The sequence below is a fragment of the Brachionichthys hirsutus genome, chromosome 8 (genome assembly GCF_040956055.1).
Source record: "Brachionichthys hirsutus isolate HB-005 chromosome 8, CSIRO-AGI_Bhir_v1, whole genome shotgun sequence".
NCBI classification, from domain to species: Eukaryota; Metazoa; Chordata; class Actinopteri; order Lophiiformes; family Brachionichthyidae; genus Brachionichthys; species Brachionichthys hirsutus.
In genome coordinates this window covers 16,241,483-16,261,456 of record NC_090904.1, presented here as the reverse complement: position 1 = coordinate 16,261,456, position 19,974 = coordinate 16,241,483, and the positions used below count along the sequence as shown (strand labels likewise).

Sequence of the window (19,974 nt, the reverse complement as noted above, 5' to 3'; positions counted from 1 at the left end):
CCATGGCCTCACCGAACTCCTCCCAAGCCCGGGTTTTTGCCTCAGCAACCGCAGTAGCTGCACTCCGCTTGGACTGTCGGTACCTGTCAGCTGCCTCCGGAGTCCCACAGGCCAAAAAGGCCTGATAGGACTCCTTTTTCAGCTTGACGGCATCCCTCACCACCGGTGTCCACCAAGAGGTTCGGGAATTGCCGCCACGACAGGCACCGACCACCTTACGCCCACAGCACCAATCGGCCGCTTCAACAATGGAGGCACGAAACATGGTCCACTCAGACTCAATGTCCCCTGCCTCCCCCAGTACATGGTCAAAGCTCTCCTGGAGGTGGGAGTTAAAACTCCTTCTGACAGGAGATTCTGCCAGACGTTCCCAACAGACCCTCACAATACGTTTGGGCCTGCCAGGTCTGTCCGGGATCCTCCCCCACCATCGGAGTTGACTCACCACCAGGTGATGGTCGGTTGACAGCTTCGCCCCTCTCTTCACCCGAGTGTCCAAGGCATGCGGCCGCAAGTCCAGTGAGACGACTACAAAGTCGATCATCGAACTGCGGCCTAGGGTGTCCTGGTGCCAAGTGCACATATGGACACCCTTATGCTTGAACATGGTGTTCGTTATGGACAATCTGTGACAAGCACAGAAGTCCAATAACAAAACACCACTCGGGTTCCGATCAGGGGGGCCATTCCTCCCAATCACACCCCTCCAGGTCTCACTGTCATTGCCAACATGGGCGTTGAAGTCCCCCAACAGAACAAGGGAATCCCCAGAAGGAGCACTCTCCAGTACCCCCTCCAAGGACTCCAAAAAGGGTGGATACTCTGAACTGCTGTTTGGACCATAGGCACAAACAACAGTCAGGATCCGTCCCCCCACCCGAAGGCGGAGGGAGGCTACCCTCTTGTTTATTGGGGTAAACTCCAACATACAGGCACTGAGCCGGGGGGCAATAATTATTGCCACCCCTGCCCGGCGCCTCTCACCAGTGGCAACCCCAGAGTGGAATAGAGTCCAACCCCGCTCAAGAATAATGGTTCCGGAGTCCTTGCTGTGTGTCGAGGTGAGGAAACTATGTCCAGTCGGAACTTCTCAACCTCGCACACCAGCTCACGCTCCTTCCCCGCCAGAGAGGTGACATTCCACGTCCCTAGAGCTAGTTTCTGGAGCCGAGGGTCAGACCGCCAAAGTCCCCGCCTTCGGCTGCCGCCCAGCTCACACTGCACCTGACCCCTCTGGTCCCTCCTATGGATGGTGGGTCCACGGGAAGAAGGTCCCATATTGCTTCTTCGGGCTGTGCCCGGCCACCAGGCGCTCGCCACCGTGCCCCACCCCAGGCCTGGCTCCAGGAGGGGGCCCCGGTGACCTGCGTCCGGACGAGGTAAGCCCAGGATCAATAATTTTACTCGTCATTGGGGTTCTTTGAGCCACCCTTTGTCTGGCCCCTCCCCTAGGACCTGTTTGTCATGGGTGACCCTACCAGAGGCATGTAGCCCCCGACAACTGAGCTCCTAGGATCATTGGGACACACAAACCCCTCCACCACGATAAGGTGGCAGCTCAGGGAGGGGTAAAAATTACCTTTTTTTATATAATGTACCGGTGACAATTACATAACGACCGTTTGAGTCTGTTATTACTTTATCTGGATGAAAATGCACGTTTTTCCGGATTAGTATGGCTGTACCCCTTGTCTTTACATTAAAACGAGAGTGGAATATTTGGTCGATCCAGGGTCTGTTCAATTTTCTATGGTCAGAATCACATAAATGTGTCTCCTGGAGAAACATTATATCCGCCTGCAGGTCTTTGATGTGTGTCATAACTTTTGTACGTTTGACCGCAGCGTTTATCCCACCAGTGTTTAGAGAAATGATCCTCACTGTCCGTCCACCAGCGGCAGCCCCTCTGATCACACTAGCCATGGTTCAGTGTACTGTAGCAAGAATGTCAGGTCAGTCTCAAGGAGCAAGCAGCGGTCAGCTGGAATCGTCTGCACAAAAACAGCACAATGTGAAATGAACACACACATAACACTTTGTCCAAAATAAACACAATCAAAATCAAATGAACACTTTCTTCCCCTGCCCCCCCCCCCCCTGTCCCATTTATCAAATCTAAACACAAATGTTCATACTTCCCTTTCTGCGTCATCTTTCCTCTTTATTTGTCTCATATGCTGCAGGTTCAGCAAGTCAATTCGAACCCCCATAGAGATGAACACGAACCTCGAACACATTGTCAAAACACAGAAATAAACCAGCCCTTCCTATAAGGAAGCCAGTTTAACATGGCACAAATTAGCCGTTGGTGAGGTAGCAGTTAAGCTATTCGGGCCCCAGAGTCTGTTGATATTTGGCCGCAAACGCAGAAGCTTCCTCGGGAGATGCGAACCTCTTCTTCGCTCCACTCTCCAACGTAATCTGCAGGCAGGCCGGGAAGAGAAGCAATGGCCGAAGAGCAAGCTTGTAGAGATCGGCCATCACCGTTCGGTATTTGGCTTGTTCCGTGGCAACCTTTGGCGTGTAGTCTTCAAAAATCTGGATTGGCGACCCCCGAAATTGTGGCTTCCCTCGTCTTTTGCGAGCCTCACGAATGATCAGGTCCTTAATCTGATAGCGATGGGCCGTGAGCCTGGCTGTGGTTTAGCGGCTAATGCTCTGTGCGTTCGGTCTACTTCAGGAGGGGTCTGTAGAATCTCATCGCCGAGTACTTCAGCCAGTAGTTCGGCGAAAAAGGTCGTGGGTCTAGGACCCTCAATTGATTCTTGGAGGCCAATTATCCTAATATTGTTTCTGCGGCTCCGGCTCTCAAGATCGCTAGCCTTAGCCATTAGCTTGATGTTGCTATCTTCGAGTGCTACGCACCTCTCCTCCAGAGCCTCGATACGTTGGTTTTGCAGCGCAGCGTCGGATTCCAACGACTCCATACGTTGACCATGCTCTGTCATCGTTGTTTGACACTTGTCGAGTCTTAATTCCAGAGCAGCGAATGTTGTTTTGAAGTCGGCTGCGATGCTAGCTCTGTTGGCTTCCAGCATATCCGCTATGCTAGTTAGCGCTGCTCTGCTCGTTGGAGAGGAGTCCTCCCTAGCCTTCTTAGCCGCTCTTGCTGCCTTGGACATTTCGCTAACATGCTCAAGGTTCTAATGTTATCAACTGGGGCCCATGACCCACCTTCTTCCTGGACATTTTGCTAGCCTAAAATGGCTCAGGGTAGAAGACAGGGTTAAACAACTCAAAATGGGATTGGCATTTAAAATAGTCAATGCAGCTCTGCCCTCAGTCCCCTCAATCCCTGCATACCTGAATAAACACCTCCACAGATTTAGTGACACCCAGAGCCACAACACTAGAGGGCGCTCAAACAACAACCTGATTACCCCCTCCTATAGGACTAACATGGGTAAATCATCTTTTTACAATACTGCTCCCCAAGGGTGGAACTGTTTGACTCCTGCCCTCAAAACATGCACCTCTTTGGCCTCCTTCAAAACGGCCCTAAAAATACACCTTTTAGGGGGACAGAAATGGAGATAGTCATCACATCTCTCTCCGGATCAACTCCTCCCCCCCCCCCACCCCCTTTTTTGTCCACCTACGTTGCACATATAAAGTGTCTTTGTAATTTATTATTATTATAATTTATTGTAATTTATTGTCAATCATTGCCATTTTGCATCTGTGGGGTAATTGATTTTAAATTTATTGTTAGTTTGCATCTGTGGTGTAAAATTATTTTTATTTTTCTATTGTTATTAGTGTAATGTATTTGACACAGGACACCGTGTTTAGCAGGGAGCCACCTTGATTTATTCTGCCCTACGGCAACTCCACTGGGACAAAACACAACAGCACGAAAGGCAAAGCGCGCACTCAATTCGCGTGTCATAACACAATACGTTACATCTCCCCTCCTTAGCAAAGAAACATGCATTATATGTTAGAGATGAACATATGAAGATAGTCAAAAATTACTTCCTTGTTATTTGCAGTATTACTTACTTAGATAAATAACAAACTTAAATATCCAGTCTGCAGCATCAACGAACTTAAACAAAAACAGAAATCAGTGAAAACATTCGATTTCACACACTGCAACTAGGAAGGAATGTTATAAATTCAGTCTATCGGGAGGCTTCACAACTCTGCCGAGCCTGGTAGTAATCTGTCCAGGTGGGTGGACTCGAGTAGGGCTCAAATGTACTTTGGGTGATGAGGGAGAGAGTTCAGGAGACGCTGTCTCCGTCTCAGGCAGACCTGATGTTTCAGTCCAGGGTTCCTGACGCATCCAGTGGCGTGGACGGTTGGCTGCTGCAGTGCTTTTGCAAAGGTGTTGGCTGTTGCGGCGGTATTCCCTGTTTCCACATTCCACAACATAGGATTGCGGTGCACTGTGTGGCTTCACCACAACTCCAGGGGACCACTTGTGGTTGCCAGGATACGGTTGCATCCTGATCTCATCACCCGGTTTGAGAACAGCAGGCGGATTGCTTGCTCTCTTCTGGTCATAATAGAACTTTTGAGTGTCCTTTGTCTTGTCCAGAAGTTTCTTAACTTCGAGAGGGTTATAGGCTGTAGGTACAAGCAGCACACGAGCAGAAGGTAATTTGTTGCGAAGTCTCCTGCCCATGAGCAGCTGAGCTGGCGACAGACCTACCGACTCCATTGGAGTAGTTCTATAATCCATCAGAGCTAGGTGCTTGTCTGGTGCTTTACACCACAGCTTCTTTACAGTTTGCACTGCACGCTCTGCTTCACCATTTGAGTGTGGAGTGTGCGGTGAAGATGTCTTGTGTGAGATTCCATAACTCTTACAGAAATCTCTGAATTCCTCTGAGGAGTACTGTGGACTGTTGTCTGTCCTCAGAGTTGCAGGAATTCCATGTCTGCTGAATTGGGCTTTCAGAATCTGTATCGTGGTGCAGCTGCGCATGTCTTTCAGTTCATCCACTTCAATAAACTTTGAGTAGTAATCTACTAGCAGGATATACTGTTTTCCTTGAAACTCAAACAGATCTGAAGCCACCTCCTCAAATGGCAGTTCTGGAGTTTCTGTTGGCTTGAGTGGATGTCTGGGCATCTTATTCTGAAAGTCTGCACACTTGCTGCAGTTCCTGACCAATTCTTCGATTTCTGAACTCATTCCTGGCCAGTACAGAACTTCCCGAGCTCGCTGTTTGCTCTTCACCATCCCTAGATGAGATTGGTGTACAAGTCTTAGCATGTGCTCTCGCATGGTTGGGGGTACTACTATACGTAGTCCTTTGAAAATAATTCCATCAGACATGACGAGTTGGCTTCGGGAGTCCCATATGGCTGAACAGCAAGAGGCGCATCCCTTCTGTGTTCAGTCCAGCCATGTTGAATGGTCCGTTTGAGACAGCTTAGCTCGTCTTTTGTGCGCTCCTGCAGTTCTATGTGTTTCTGGTTGCTAACTGAGACAAAGCTGAGCATGGACACACACTCTAGTCCATCCATCTCTGGCCTGCTCTCTGTAAGCTGTGCTCTGGACAACGTGTACGTACCTGCCAGGGTTCCAGTCGTGCGTGACAACTCCGGGAACTCAACCAGTCCAGCTGTTACACTCTGTGTTGGAGTGGTGGCATCAGCAATACTCAAGATGTTCTTCTCAGCAGCATATTTCAGTGTGTCAACACGAACAATCAAGCCTAAAGCCTCAGCTGTCTCACCGCAGAGCACATTCTCCTGTGCAATGTCCACAATTTCAAATTCTGCACTCACTTCACACTTCTTGTGTTTGGCCAGAAGATCAACTGCAGCCACCGGCTTCAGCTTGTGGTTAGAATATGAGCGGAGCACCTTGCTAGAGCGCTTCAGCTCACCTGAGTGCATTAGCAGCTGGTACCTGTACAGGGTCATCGTGTTGCACTTTGCTCCTGTATCTATTCCGAAAGTCACCTCCTGAGACAGAATTTCCAAATTTACCGTCCATTTATCCTCCGCAGCTTCCTCAGTCCATGTCAGGTTTATGTCCAAAATTTCATCATCTTTGAAATCTTGACTTGGTTCGACACTCACTGTATTAATCGGTCGCTTTCGACACACAGCCACCCAATGATTTGGTTTCTGACAGTAGGAACACACAGAGCCTTTAGCTGGACACTTGCCCTTGGTCCACTTATGTTCTGTGTCTTTTCCACAACTCGTGCAGCTTCTCTGCTGGCTGACTGATGCTTGCTTCTGATAAATGGGCTTTGTTTGTCTTTTATTGAATATTTTCTTATTGGATGCTGAGTAGTTAGGCTCAAAAGACATAACAGATACTGGTGAATCTTCTTCTCTGACTATTTTTATTTGCTTCTGCAACATTTCAAACTGCTGAGGTATTTCGATAGCTTTAGCTAGCGTTAGCTCCTCACCTCTGTCTAGCAGTCTTTCTTGGACACGTTTTTCTTTCACTCCCGCGATTATGGCATCAATTAGCATGTCGTCTGAATCCGGGTACTCACAGTCCATTAGAATGAGTCGCAATGCCTTCACAAAGTTAGCAAAACTTTCACTGGAGCCTTGCTTCCTCTGCTTGAAACGGTGTCTTGCAATCCTCTTATTTTTCCTCGGTCTGACATAGCTTGCAAACTTATCCAGCACTTTCAAAGGATCTTCTTTCTCACCTTCGGCCCACGTCAGCGTCTTATATATTTCCCGTCCTTGCTCGCCGATCCACGTACCTAGCCAGCCTGCTAGCTGCTTAGCCGTTAGCTCGGAGAGCGGTCCCTCGAAGACAAATTCGACGTGACTCCTGAATCGTTCGAATTCCTTGTACATATCCTGGGCTTCCCAGTCGATCTTCGGGTGCTCAAACTGCGAAGACGCCATCATTGAGTTCTTTTTGACTGTTCTTGACAGACTTCTGACACCATGTAATGTATTTGACACAGGACACCGTGTTTAGCAGGGAGCCATCTTAATTTATTCTGCCCTACGGCAACTCCACAGGGACAAAACACAACAGCACGAAAGGCAAAGCACGCACTCAATTCGCGCGTCATAACACAATACGTTACAAACACCTCCACAGATTTAGTGACACCCACAGCCACAACACTAGAGGGAGCTCAAACAACAACCTGATTACCCCCTCCTATCGGACTAACATGGGTAAATCATCTTTTTACAATACTGCCCCCCAAGGGTGGAACTGTTTGACTCCTGCCCTCAAAACATGCACCTCTTTGGCCTCCTTCAAAACGGCCCTAAAAATACACCTTTTAGGGGGACAGAACCGGAGATAGTCATCACGACTCTCTCCGGATCAACCCCCCCACCCCCCCCCCCACCCCCCACCCCCTTTTTTGTCCACCTACGTTGCACATATGAAGTGTCTTTGTAATTTATTTTAACTTATTGTAATTTATGTAATTTATTGTCATTCATTGTCGTTCTGCATCAGTGGTGTAATTTATTTTAGATTTATTGTTAGTTTGCATCGGTGGTGTAAAATCATTTTATTTTTCTAATGTTACTTTGCATCAATTGAGTTATCGAATATTGGTTTTATTTTTATGTTTTATTTTTATTATTTTTATTTGTATTGTTAATTGTCGATGATTTATGTACGAAGGACTTTCAACGGGAACAAGACCGCAAGGGCTTTTTAGAAATGCTCCTCTTAGACAGGATGTTTGACTGTACTTGTACTGTAATACATGCTACTGTGTGACTGTACTTGTACTGTAATACATGCTACTGTTTGACTGTACTTGTACTGTAATACATGCTACTGTGTGACTGTACTTGTACTCTAACATTCTATCTAATAAATATATTCATCATCACTGTTCACTGAGATAGCAAGAGACATTTTTTTTTTTCACGTGGCGGAAACGGGCTTCCATACATTTGTTCGACAGACATGTCCTACTTAATGTCACCTCATCGATGCTGAGGCATTACAGAGACAGGCATGAACATGAGACCGTAAGTGGGCCTGCCCTGTACACTATACCGACACAGACATGGTACAACTTCCTCATGGTCTCTTGATAAATCATTCATATTGTTTTGTTATTACTACATTTTTGATCCTCAAGCTTCCAGGAAGCATGTTTTGTGTTGTGGCTATTCAGAATTTCCTCGTGAAGGCCTGCCAACCCTTCAGTTGTTGAGAATGAGGCGTTTCATGGACTGCTTCAGCTCCTTGAGCCATCATATAGATTATAGAGAATGTCTGGGGAAGTAGTTGATAAGGCCCCTCCCTGCCTCAAGGACAACTACATAAGCATCTTCACAGTCAGAACACTTTCATGTTAATTTTCACAGTCATTGGTTATGACAAGTTCACATTTATTGAGTGTGTATAAACTTTTATTAAGATATGAAATAATATAATATAAAATAAATTACCTTAAATTATATTATTGTAGCCTGTACTGGTCATGAAATCAGTTGAGTCTGTCTTTGGGTTGCTTGTAATGATTTCTAAGATCCAGCAGGTGGCGGTATTGAACGACACTGCATCTGGAAGGTTCGCCGATTCCCAATCCATCTGCTGTGTGTCGGAACTCCCGATGGATCCATTCTTTAGCTCTGTGCGCGCTTTATAGAAGCGTGCGGTCCGATGAGTCTCTGACACCACGTGATCTTCTTGGTTGCGCGTGAATACGACACCAGCTTCATTTATTTTGCAGCTCTGCCGGTCATACAGACTAATAAACTGGTGGAAACAACAAATCCCATCATGCATAGAAACTTCCGCAGCTATGGCAAGCACTGAGGGACAAAGACCTAAATTTACAGCTTGACGAATGTCAATATCCTACTTTCAGGACGATTTATCCCACTTTGCCTCCCGAAAGGAGCCAAAAGTGTTTCAGGTGAACTCAACATAATCATGAGTCAGTAATTAAAAGTCTCTGAACGTCTCAATTTAGACGGTTCCGGGCGAAACAGGAAGTAGCCTGTTTTTGTTTCTGTAGCAGTGCGGCTCTTGTAAAGGGGCATTGAACGTGTGACGGAACGCGTGAGGGGAAACGCAACATCTTAATTCAGCCATGATGCCTGAAAGTTCTTTGATCGTTCGTCTTGTATAATTTTGGGGTCATACGGAACGGCGGAGGATTTGCTCTTTGTTCGTTTTTTTTTTTTTACTCTCCGGTTATTTTAGCCAATCAACATGAGCTGTCGTGTCCAACAGGCCGATGATACCTGCCGGCCTTTGATTTATCGTCCATTCAACCTGTGAAACGAAGCTGTCGGCACAGTTCGGTGAAAAGACGAGTAAATATCAAGTAAGTATGTGAGTTAATACTCAGATACTGTCGAACGCTGGGTTGTGTATTTAACGGGCTTTAAGCTTTACGCTAACATGTTATTAGCCACCGCCATTTAGCTAATAATAAGGGCTAATAATGCTCGCTATGTAACCTCGTATTGTCGAGCACAGTTCAAATGTGTTTTTCTCCGCAGCAAAAAAAATGTTTCAGCTCGTAGTTCATGTCCAAATGTATAACTGAAGGTTGCATTGAAATATTTGTGTGAAGCACAACATGGATTTTAGTCCTAATTTAAAGGAATCTTCTGCTTCCAATATATCATAAACCAACGTTGGACTAAAACTCGATGGTTAGCTCCAGGGGCGTCACTAGGTTTTAAAGACGGGGGGGGCTTAGCTTAGGCTTAGCTTAGGAGATGCACAAGATGTGAGCAAATGTAGCATACGAGCACAAAACCTCAAACGGCTAACAAGGACTGAGAAATTATACATTGTTATTATTTCTGTCTGTTTTAAACAACAACAAACAGGTTTAGACAGTAACGGGATGTTTACAGCATTAACAAGAAACAAAATGGCTAAAATTACAAGCTACTTGATGGATGGAAGCATCAAAGAACGCGTCTGTTTCTCAGAGTCGATCACTCTGTTGTGATTCTGAAGCTCGTCTTCTTCAATGACTGCAAGACTGTGAAGTCTTTTCTGACCCGTTGTTTGACGCAGCCAGGAATGCAACCGACGCAGTGCAACCGACGCAGTGCAACCGACGCAGTGCTCTAAAGGACCGTTCACATGAGCACCTCCTTACAGGCACTGTTAGGACAACTTGGGTAGAACCTTCAGAGAGGGAAACATGTCTGAATCAAGGAGGTTGTGCAGAGACAATATATCTTTGGGAGAACATCCAGCCTCTGTTTCAGGCCACCAGAACCTCCTCTGTTTCAGGTCACCAGAACCTCCTCTGTTTTCAGGTCACCAGAACCTCCTCTGTTTCCAGGCTGGAGTGTTGAAGTTCATTCAATTGTGATCCACTCAAGAAGTTCTCACATTCAGGCCTGCATGCTGGATGCCTTTTAGTAGCTCTGCATCTACTGCAGAATCTGAACTCAAGCTATCATCCTACCCACACAAGGGAAAAGTAACTCTCTTTTCACTGTGTCTGAGTTCTATTCAGTGTGTGAACCTGCAGGTGCCTCCAGGTCCTGCAGGGTCCTCCAGGTTCTGCAGGGTCCTCCAGGTTCTGCAGGGTCCTCCAGGTTCTGCAGGTCTCTGCACCTGATTCAGGGAGACTGTGGGCGTGGCACAGGGCTGTGGTTCTCATACAGCTCCATGGCTAATGCATCTGTGCGTTTCCCTTAAGTGTGTCACACAATAACTAAATGTTACTACCAGCAGTGATAAACTTACTTTCTTGAAAAACTTTCTTATATCCATTCTCCATCCATCCGTTCACGTTCTTCTCCTAAAGCTCTTCTATTCTGCTCTGTGTGCTTCAAATGGAGCTGCAGGGACCGACAATTAGCGGTCACAGGGAAAACGTGGACTGGAGTTTCAGTGATGTGGGCATTCTCTATAGGAACAGGAGGAACGGGTTCTCTACCTTACGTCATGATGTGAGGGGAAACAGATTCATGATCAGATTTAAGTAAATAATGACAGGTTACATGTTTTTAAACATATATTCTGGCGGTTTTAATAGAATATGTCGGCATTTTTTGGTCACTGAACAAAAACAAAAACAAAAAAATTTTTTTTTTTATAAAACAACCCAAAATTATTTAGGGGGGCTTAAGAATATTTTAGGGGGGCCCCCCTAAAATAGGCCTAACGACGCCACTGGTTAGCTCGAGTACCACAGTTAAAAGAACACTAATCATTTCAACAGGAGTGTTATTCAACTGCAAAAGTGGGACATTTTGATAAGGGATAAAATAAATGTTAAAGTAAAAACAAGATTAATGTAGAAGATAAATACGGTACATAAAATGTGATATTCACTACATAATTTCAAGCATACTGTTCATGTTACATGTATTTAACTTGCTGTATGTTTATTTGTGTCCCCAGCAGAATGAGCAGAAGCGGTGTGGACTGCGGGGGTCTGCTGTTGCTCTCGTCTCTGCTGTGTGTTTGCTCTCAGGTGGATCCACAGCACCTGCCTGTCGTACAGAGTGTAGCCCACCGATCAGGAAACGGTCACGGTCGCCTGGATAAAAACATGGTCCAGGACAAAGAGTAAGTGATATCTCAACTTTCAAAGCATGCCCTGTGCAGGTTTCAGCAACAGCAGCTCGAGTTTTTACACACCTGTGATGTTGTCTTTCAGCCACATCATGGGGCATTTAGAGGGAATTATTGACAAACCAGAGAAAGACATGACACCCCAGGAGCTTCAGCTACACTATTTCAAGATGCATGATTATGATGGCAACAACCTGCTTGATGGGCTTGAGCTTGCCACAGCCATCACACATGTGCACAGAGAGGTAGGTATGGTGACACCTATTTTTAAAATTAACATTCCCATGAGAACTCTGACTTATTTCTGGTTATTTAAACAGTGTGGGCTCTGTGATTGACAAATTCCATCTCCATGGTTCAGTCAATAGCAAAGTGTACTGATAGTCATTTGCATCAAGGGATGCAGTGATCTGGGCTCGACAGCAGTTACGTAGACCAGCATATTATTTATTTGCTGATGTTACCCATTCGACCTAGTAGGAGTGGTACCGCTGTAGAGGACAGGCACTATACCATTTTAACTTGGGATAGCTTGCATAAATTACTGATCACAACCGTTCTGTGTTAGCCACATTTATACCCAAAATAAGGTAAGGACTATGTGCAAATATGTTTTATGGAATATGAAAAATGTACCGTATTTATCGGACCATAAAGCGCACCTGATTACAAGGCCCAACATCAGTGAACGGTTTTATTTTCACACATAAGGCGCATTAAGCGAAACAAAACAGTCAGATAAGTCAAACTTTATTCAACTTATTCTCAAGATGAAGCTCGCCCGGCGTCGCCTCCCTGTCTTGGTGGATGTGTGTTCGCCTTCTGTCGTCCAACGCTCCCACGCAGCTCGCAGTTTAACGTTGAACGGTTGGAGTTCTTTGGTTAATCCACCCGGGCTGATGATGATAAGCTAGTTTGTTAGTTAGCTAGTTAGCTAGTTAGCTTGCTTCACTTGGGTTTAGACAGTATCGGTGAGATCGGCGCACACGGAGTCGCAGATCTCAGGTCTTCTTGTTTCGTCAGCACACCATAATACTATGTTGAAGGACAGCACCGGTACGTATCACTCCGCGAGGCTCCTGACTATAATACTATGGTGAAGGACAGCACCGGTACGTATCACTCCCCGAAGCTCCTGACTATAATACTATGTTGAAGGACAGCACTGGTACGTATCACTCCGCGAGGCTCCTGACCATACTATGTTGAAGGACAGCACCGGTACGTATCACTCCGCGAGGCTCCTGACTATAATACTATGTTGAAGGACAGCACCGGTACGTATCACTCCGCAAGGCTCCTGACCATAATACTATGTTGAAGGACAGCACCGTTACGTATCACTCCGCGAGGCTCCTGACTATAATACTATGTTGAAGGACAGCACCGGTACGTATCACTCCGCAAGGCTCCTGACCATAGTACTATGTTGAAGGACAGCACCGGTACGTATCACTCCGTGAGGCTCCTGACTATAATACTATGTTGAAGGACAGCACCGGTACGTATCACTCCGCGAGGCTCCTGACTATAATACTATGTTGAAGGACAGCACCGGTACGTATCACTCCGCAAGGCTCCTGACCATAGTACTATGTTGAAGGACAGCACCGGTACGTATCACTCCGTGAGGCTCCTGACTATAATACTATGTTGAAGGACAGCACCGGTACGCATCACTCCGTGAGGCTCCTGACTATAATACTATGTTGAAGGACAGCACCGGTACGCATCACTCCGCGAGGCTCCTGACTATAATACTATGTTGAAGGACAGCACCGGTACGCATCACTCCGCGAGGCTCCTGACTATAATACTATGTTGAAGGACAGCACCGGTACGCATCACTCCGCGAGGCTCCTGACTATAATACTATGTTGAAGGACAGCACCGGTACGCATCACTCCGCGAGGCTCCTGACTATAATACTATGTTGAAGGACAGCACCGGTACGCATCACTCCGCGAGGCTCCTGACTATAATACTATGTTGAAGGACAGCACCGGTACGCATCACTCCGCGAGGCTCCTGACTATAATACTATGTTGAAGGACAGCACCGGTACGCATCACTCCGTGAGGCTCCTGACTATAATACTATGGTGAAGGACCACCGGTACGCATCACTCCGATATGTACCGGTCCATCAAGCTGTGCAGTTTTGTAGCTTACCAAAGTCGTACTAAAACTTCTTGAGCGCCGTGTACCATATAAAATCGGTTCGAGTTCAGTTAGCAAAACCAGAAATAATACATTAGGCCCACTTCCAAGGCGCACGGTCCATCGTTGTGAAAATTAAAGGATTTTAAGTGCGTCTTATGTTCCGAAAAATACGTAAGTATCTTTCTAGCTTGAGATACACCTTTGTGTATTCTGTCTTGACTCTTCTTGATGACCGAGAAACCACAAAGACTCGAAGGCTAATAAATCAATGAACTCATCATTCGATGTCAGCCTGTGATGCAATGCGTTCTTTGGTACATTCTTTATAGTGATTAAGTTCTGAACACATCTAATGCCACACATGCAGAGCCGGCTCTAGGCATAGGCAAACTAGGCGGTTGCCTAGGGCGCCACCAGCTGGAGGGGGCGCCACTCCAAGCCTCGAAAAAAAATTATATATATAAAAAAAAAAAATGAAAATAAACTAATAATAGTTATAATTTATTGCCCCAACGGGCGCCCTTTTCTCATGCTCTGCCCTAGAAAATAAAAAACAAACAAATACAGAAAAAATTAAAACCAACACCCCCCCCTCGTTGTTTGTCATTCTTGGTATGACCTGAAACACAATGCCTTGACCGTCCAAGAAGAGGGGGGGGGGGCGATTTATCAATGCGCACCTCAGCTAGACCGAGACAGTTGCTGCTGCAGCATACCTGTCAACCAGTACGTTTTTATGCATTCTAAGACGTGTACGGCGTAGAAGAACATCTGTACGGGAAAACGCACATTTGTAGCGTCCGTCAGACGCTGAAACAAGGACGAGATGGGTCTCAGAACAAGCTTTTATTAATCGGTAACCCCGCCGCTAACAGGACAGATATCCTCTCCCGTCTCTCTCACCCCCTCCACGCTCACACACACCCCGCCCCTCCTCCCTGATGCCTTCACTGACTCCCTGCAGAGTAGGAATTACGAACACCAACACGAACTGTTACAGTACATCCGGTATGCACCGAATATCAAGAAACGTGAAAAACATGTTTCCCAATCACAAGCCAGCAAAGGTTTGTATTTTCTGTCCCTGTTTGAAATTTAAATTACAAGCATCATTGATCGATACTTAAGTTTGGTTTACAAAAATAAAAATGCTAACGATTTCCCCCCCCGAAATATCTGTTTCTTATTTAAAAATTTAAATTACAAGCATTATTAATGGCTATTTTAGTTTAGTTAAAATATCAAAATTAAACTATCCTAATTAATAATGTCCAACTATGTACATAAATAAACGCATTTGAAAAAAATATATGGTGTAAGGTTATTTTGTATTTTGTAAGGAAAAAATCAACGGTTTGTAAGGCCATGGAGCCTTGGAGGTTGACAGTTGCTGCTGCAGAGAGGAGCTTCTCCAAACTAAAGCTTATAAAAACTGACCTGAGATCCACGATGTCACAAGAGCGTCTCAATGGACTTGCTTTAATAAGCATAAATCATGAGCTTTCAAGACAGGTATCATTTGATGATACCATCGATGCCTTTGCCACAAGGAAGTCCAGACGTGTAACATTTTAAATGTAAGCTATCATGGCAAAATTATTTGCTATGTATCTGTTTTGCATTGTTTGTGTGGAAGCTGTCAGGACTTTTAATTTCCTCTTAATCTGAACAGTAACCCTGTTTTATTTCTGTTTATTTATTTTATTTTATTTTATTATTATTATTTGTATTGTATAGCGTGTGCTAGTTGTTTTGAAGAATAATTAAACTTTTAAGGTCCGTCATATGGCTGTTGTTATTAATGTTTTATATATATAATGTTTGCTGTGTATGGGGGGGGGGGGGGGGGCAAAATCATAATCTCGCCTAGGGCACCAAAATGGCTAGGGCCGGCTCTGCACACATGCATAATACATCTACATGAATGTTTCATGTTCTTTTTACTTTCAACAGGAGAGAGGCGAGGACAGCCGGCCAATGAGAGAGGAGGACCTTATTTCTCTCATTGATGAAGTTCTGAGGGACGATGACAAAAACAATGATGGTTATATCGATTATGCAGAGTTTGCCAAATCATTGGCGTAAGATATCACGAGAACTGATGTTCTTAATGTCCAGATCAACGCAGAATCTGTAGCGGTGGAGACCAAGTGCAAAGCTGCCCCCTCGCTGTCGACAGACGTGTCATTTAGTCATTGTTTTTGTACTTTCTTTTGTAATGCAATCCAAGAAACCTGCAGCAACACTGATTATATCACCACTTTAACAAGGTGAAAACCAGAGGAAAGTGCTTTTTTGGGCCCACTTATGCAGACTTTATGAAATAATGTTATTTGTAAAGGTTTGCTTCATTAGTCTTCCTACGAGTCGTTTTCCCTTCATGTGATTGATTTATACTTACATACATGTGTTAAGTGAGCACATCTCACTGAAGCTTGCAAAGTGGAATGTCCGACAAGCATTAATTAAAGGTTGCCCTGTGGAGATCGAAGGATTGCCAGAGAAACCAATGATTTTTTTTCATATTACTCCTGTGAAGCATTAACACAGTTCCATTGATCTCCATTGTCATAGCGTTGCTAGCAGAGGTCTCGTTGAAAATGTTGTAAATTGGCAGGATATACAATAAAGAGTTTGAAATGAATTCTTGTAAGACCCTCAATATAGTCTTCTCTTTTCGTGACGCAACAACCCAGGTATGAAACCCGGAAACGTCTGTGTGGTGTTGGTTGGAAATAAGAAGGCAGTAGCAGTTCCAACCGCTTAACTTTATCAGAACATCCTTAGTACATCTTTAGAACATCTTTAGCACATCTTTAGTACATCTTTAGAACATCTTTAGTACATCTTTAGTACATCTTTAGTACATCTTTAGTGCATCTTTAGTACATCTTTAGAACATCTTTAGTACGTCTTTAGTACATCTTTAGAACATCTTTAGTACAGCTTGCGCTTGAACATCAACTCTGCATTCTTCTTCTCTCATTTTCTCTCGCTTCTGCTTGTGGCGAAAGCATAGAACACAATATTTCCTCTCGTAGAAAAAGTAGTTTCCCCATATATTTAACAATTGAATAGTAGACACATTACATTAGCTGTAGGTTAATCACATTTTTAATTGTACTCTGTAACCAGTAAATTGCTATGTAATAAAACACATTTTGAGTAAAAGAGATTATTACTTGTACTAATATTCAAGATTCAAGATACTTTATTGTCATTATGCGAACATAATAAAATCGTGAGAAGGCCCACGGCTTAAGGCACACATCATAACATAGTCAAATCAAAAACTAAATTCTCTCTCTTAAAGAAACAATATATATATATACACAGAGAGAGTGAGAATCACAGGCAGTAGTGCAAAATAGCAACAGCAGCAACAGGGCCGGCATAAAGTGTCCCAGATCACTACAAGGGAACGACTGCTTTCACAGCTCGGGGGAAGAAGCTGTTCCTGAGCCTCGCTGTGCTGCTTCTTGTTGTCCTGAACCGCCTCCCTGATGGGGGCGGGACAAACAGTCTGTGGCCCGGGTGGGTGGGGTCTGTGGCGATGCGTCTGGCCCTCCTCTGGACTCTGGAGGTGTAAACAGAGTCCAAATCAGGCAGACGGTGACCCACAATCCCCTGAGCTGTCCTCACCACCCGGGATAGGTCCTTCCTGTCCTGCGCCGTGCAGCTGCCGTACCACACAGTCGTACTGAGACACAGGATGCTCTCTATCGTGGCCCGGTAGAAGTCTTCAAGCAGCACAGAGGAGAGTCCAGCCCGCTTCAGCTTCCTGAGGAAGAAGAGCCGTTGCTGGGCCTTCTTCACCAGGTGTCTGGTGTTGAGTGTCCAGGAGAGGTCAGAGGAGATGTGGATGCCCAGGAATTTAATGTTCTCCACACGCTCCACTGCTTCCCCTCGTATGCACAGGGGGGCGTGTTCAGTCTTCCTGGACCTCCTGTAGTCCACTATGACCTCCTTGGTCTTGCTGGTGTTCAGAACAAGGCTGTTCCTCGAGTACCACAGCATCAGGTTCTGGACCTCCTCTCTGTAGTGGGTCTCATCGTTGTTGGAGATGTGACCCACCACAGTGGTGTCGTCAGCAAACTTCACAACCATGTTTGTGGAGTGGATGGCAGAGCAGTCGTGGGTGAAGAGGGTGAAGAGAGCAGGGCTGAGAACACAACCCTGGGGGGTCCCAGTGTTCAGGATCAGAGGGGAGGATGTGGTGTCTCCTATCCTCACCACCTGGGGCCGGTTGCTGAGGAAGTCCCTGACCCAGGAGCAGAGCGGTGGAGACAGTCCCAGGCTGTGGAGCTTCAGAGCCAGCATGTCCGGCGGGACGGTGTTAAAAGCTGAACTGAAGTCCACAAACAGCATCCTGACGTAGGTGTTGGGCTGCTCCAGGTGAGTCAGGGCCGAGTGCAGTGTCAGCGAGACGGCGTCCTCCGTGGAGCGGTTCCCCCTGCAGGCGAACTGCAGACTGTCCAAACCAGCAGGGACGGCGTCCTTGATGTGTTTAAGGAGGATCCTCTCGAAGCACTTCATCACCACCGGAGTCAGAGCAACAGGGCGGTAATCGTTGAGGCAGGAGATGGATGATTTATTGGGTACCGGCACAATGATGGAGGACTTAAGGCAGGCAGGAACGGTGGACAGCTGCAGGGACAGGTTGAAGATGTCCAGGAAAACCCCTGCCAGTTTCTTCTAAAATCACTTGCTCGAGACTGGCAGGAAGAAAAATCTGACACAGGTTTGATACCCCTCCATAGCATTCGATTGCTCTTTGGACATCACGCCCAGCAAAATAATAAGGCTAGGTCTAATTTCTAGGTGCAGCCGGGGCGTTGAGGGGGTTTGGTTTGGTGACCTCAGGATTGGGTCACTGCTTTTTGCAGACGACGTGATCCTGTTGGCTTCATCAGGCCGTGCCCCCCAGCTCTCACTGGATTGGTTCATCAGCCGCATGTGAAGCGGCCGGGATGAGAATCAGCACCTTTAATTCCGAGGCCATGGTTCTCAGGGTGGAGTGCACCCTCCAGGTCGGGGAGGAGATCCTGCCCCAAGTGGAGAAGTTCAAGTACATCGGGGTTTTGTTCACGAGTGAGGGAAGGATGGAGCGGGAGATCGACTAGCGGATCGGTGCAGCGTCTGCAGTGATGCGGACTCTGCACAGATCCGTCATGCTGAAGAGAGAGCTGAGCCGAAAGGAGAAGCTCACGATTTACCGGTTGATCTTCATTCCTACCCTCACCTAAGGTCACGAGCTTTGGGTAGTGACCGAAAGAACATGATCGCGGGTACAAGCGGCTGAAATGAGCTTCCTCCGTAGGGTGGCTGGGCTCTCCCTTAGAGATAGGGAGAGAAGCTCAGTCATCCGGGAGGAGCTCGGAGTAGAGCCGCTGCTCCTCCGCGTTGAGAGGAGCCAGATGAGGTGGCACGGACACCTATTCAGGATGCCTCCTGAACGCCTCCCTGGTGAGGTGTTCAGGGTACGTCCCACCGGGAGGAGACCACGGGGAAGACCCAGGACACGCTGGAGAGACTATGTCTCTCGGCTGGCCTGGGAACGCCTCGGGATCCCCCCGGAAGAGCTAGAGGAAGTGGCCGGGGAGAGAGAAGTCTGGGCTGCCTATACCTGTAAAGTGAGACGGCTGTCTGTTCTGATCTGGTGCAATATAATTTAAAATTAATTTTTTTTTTTTTTTTTTTTTTAATTCTTATTATTCTTATTATTTTTATTATTATTATTATTATTTTTTTTTATGAATGAAGAGTTTTCCAGACAGACAGGAGACGCTGTCTGACCGGATGTGATTGGCAAGAGACCTTCCGTGTGATTTTTGGAAATTATACACAGTGTTGGGAAACGCAGACCTTTCAACTAATTATAAATGCAGGAATTTGCTTCCAAAGGAACCGAGTCCTCTTGGTTGCAGTGCACCCTTAGGTTCTGTCCAAGGCTTCTGCCTGAAATGTGGAAGTTTTTCCTTGCCTGTCGCCAAAGTGCTTACTCTTGTATGTCAAGTTGGTTTCTGTCTTTCCCTTCTGGTCTTTCACTCCTGTTACCTGTAAAGTGAGACGACTGTCTGCTGTCTGTTCTGAGCTGATGCAATATAACTTAAAATTCATAAAATTAATTAATTATTATTTTTATTTCATTTTTATTATTATTATTATTTTATTTTATTTATTATCATTGAAAATGTTTGGTCATTGTGAAACAACCTACCATATTAACTTAGTAGTGTGCAGATGGCAGGAGGTTATCTGGCTGTAGCACCGGCATTTTTACGCTGTCTTCACGCTGCACTTCACGCTGTCATGGCAACCACAAAAATCACGTCACAC

General features: G+C 45.9%; 1 protein-coding gene across 2 annotated transcripts; it reads left to right on the top strand.

Moving 5' to 3' along the window:
• Nucleotides 1-8,954: 8,954 nt before the first annotated feature.
• mcfd2 (multiple coagulation factor deficiency 2, ER cargo receptor complex subunit) lies at nt 8,955-16,273 on the top strand. Of its 2 annotated transcripts, none has more exons than XM_068742711.1 (4): nt 8,955-9,248; nt 11,303-11,467; nt 11,559-11,718; nt 15,589-16,273. In XM_068742711.1, the coding sequence occupies exons 2-4, from the start codon at nt 11,304-11,306 to the stop codon at nt 15,718-15,720; spliced, it is 456 nt and encodes a 151-aa protein (XP_068598812.1). In that variant the 5' UTR covers nt 8,955-9,248; nt 11,303; the 3' UTR covers nt 15,721-16,273. The 2 variants fall into 2 exon arrangements, with proteins under 2 accessions (XP_068598812.1, XP_068598811.1); XM_068742710.1 differs by having other exon boundaries at nt 11,300-11,467.
• The last annotated feature ends 3,701 nt before the right edge of the window (nt 16,274-19,974 follow it).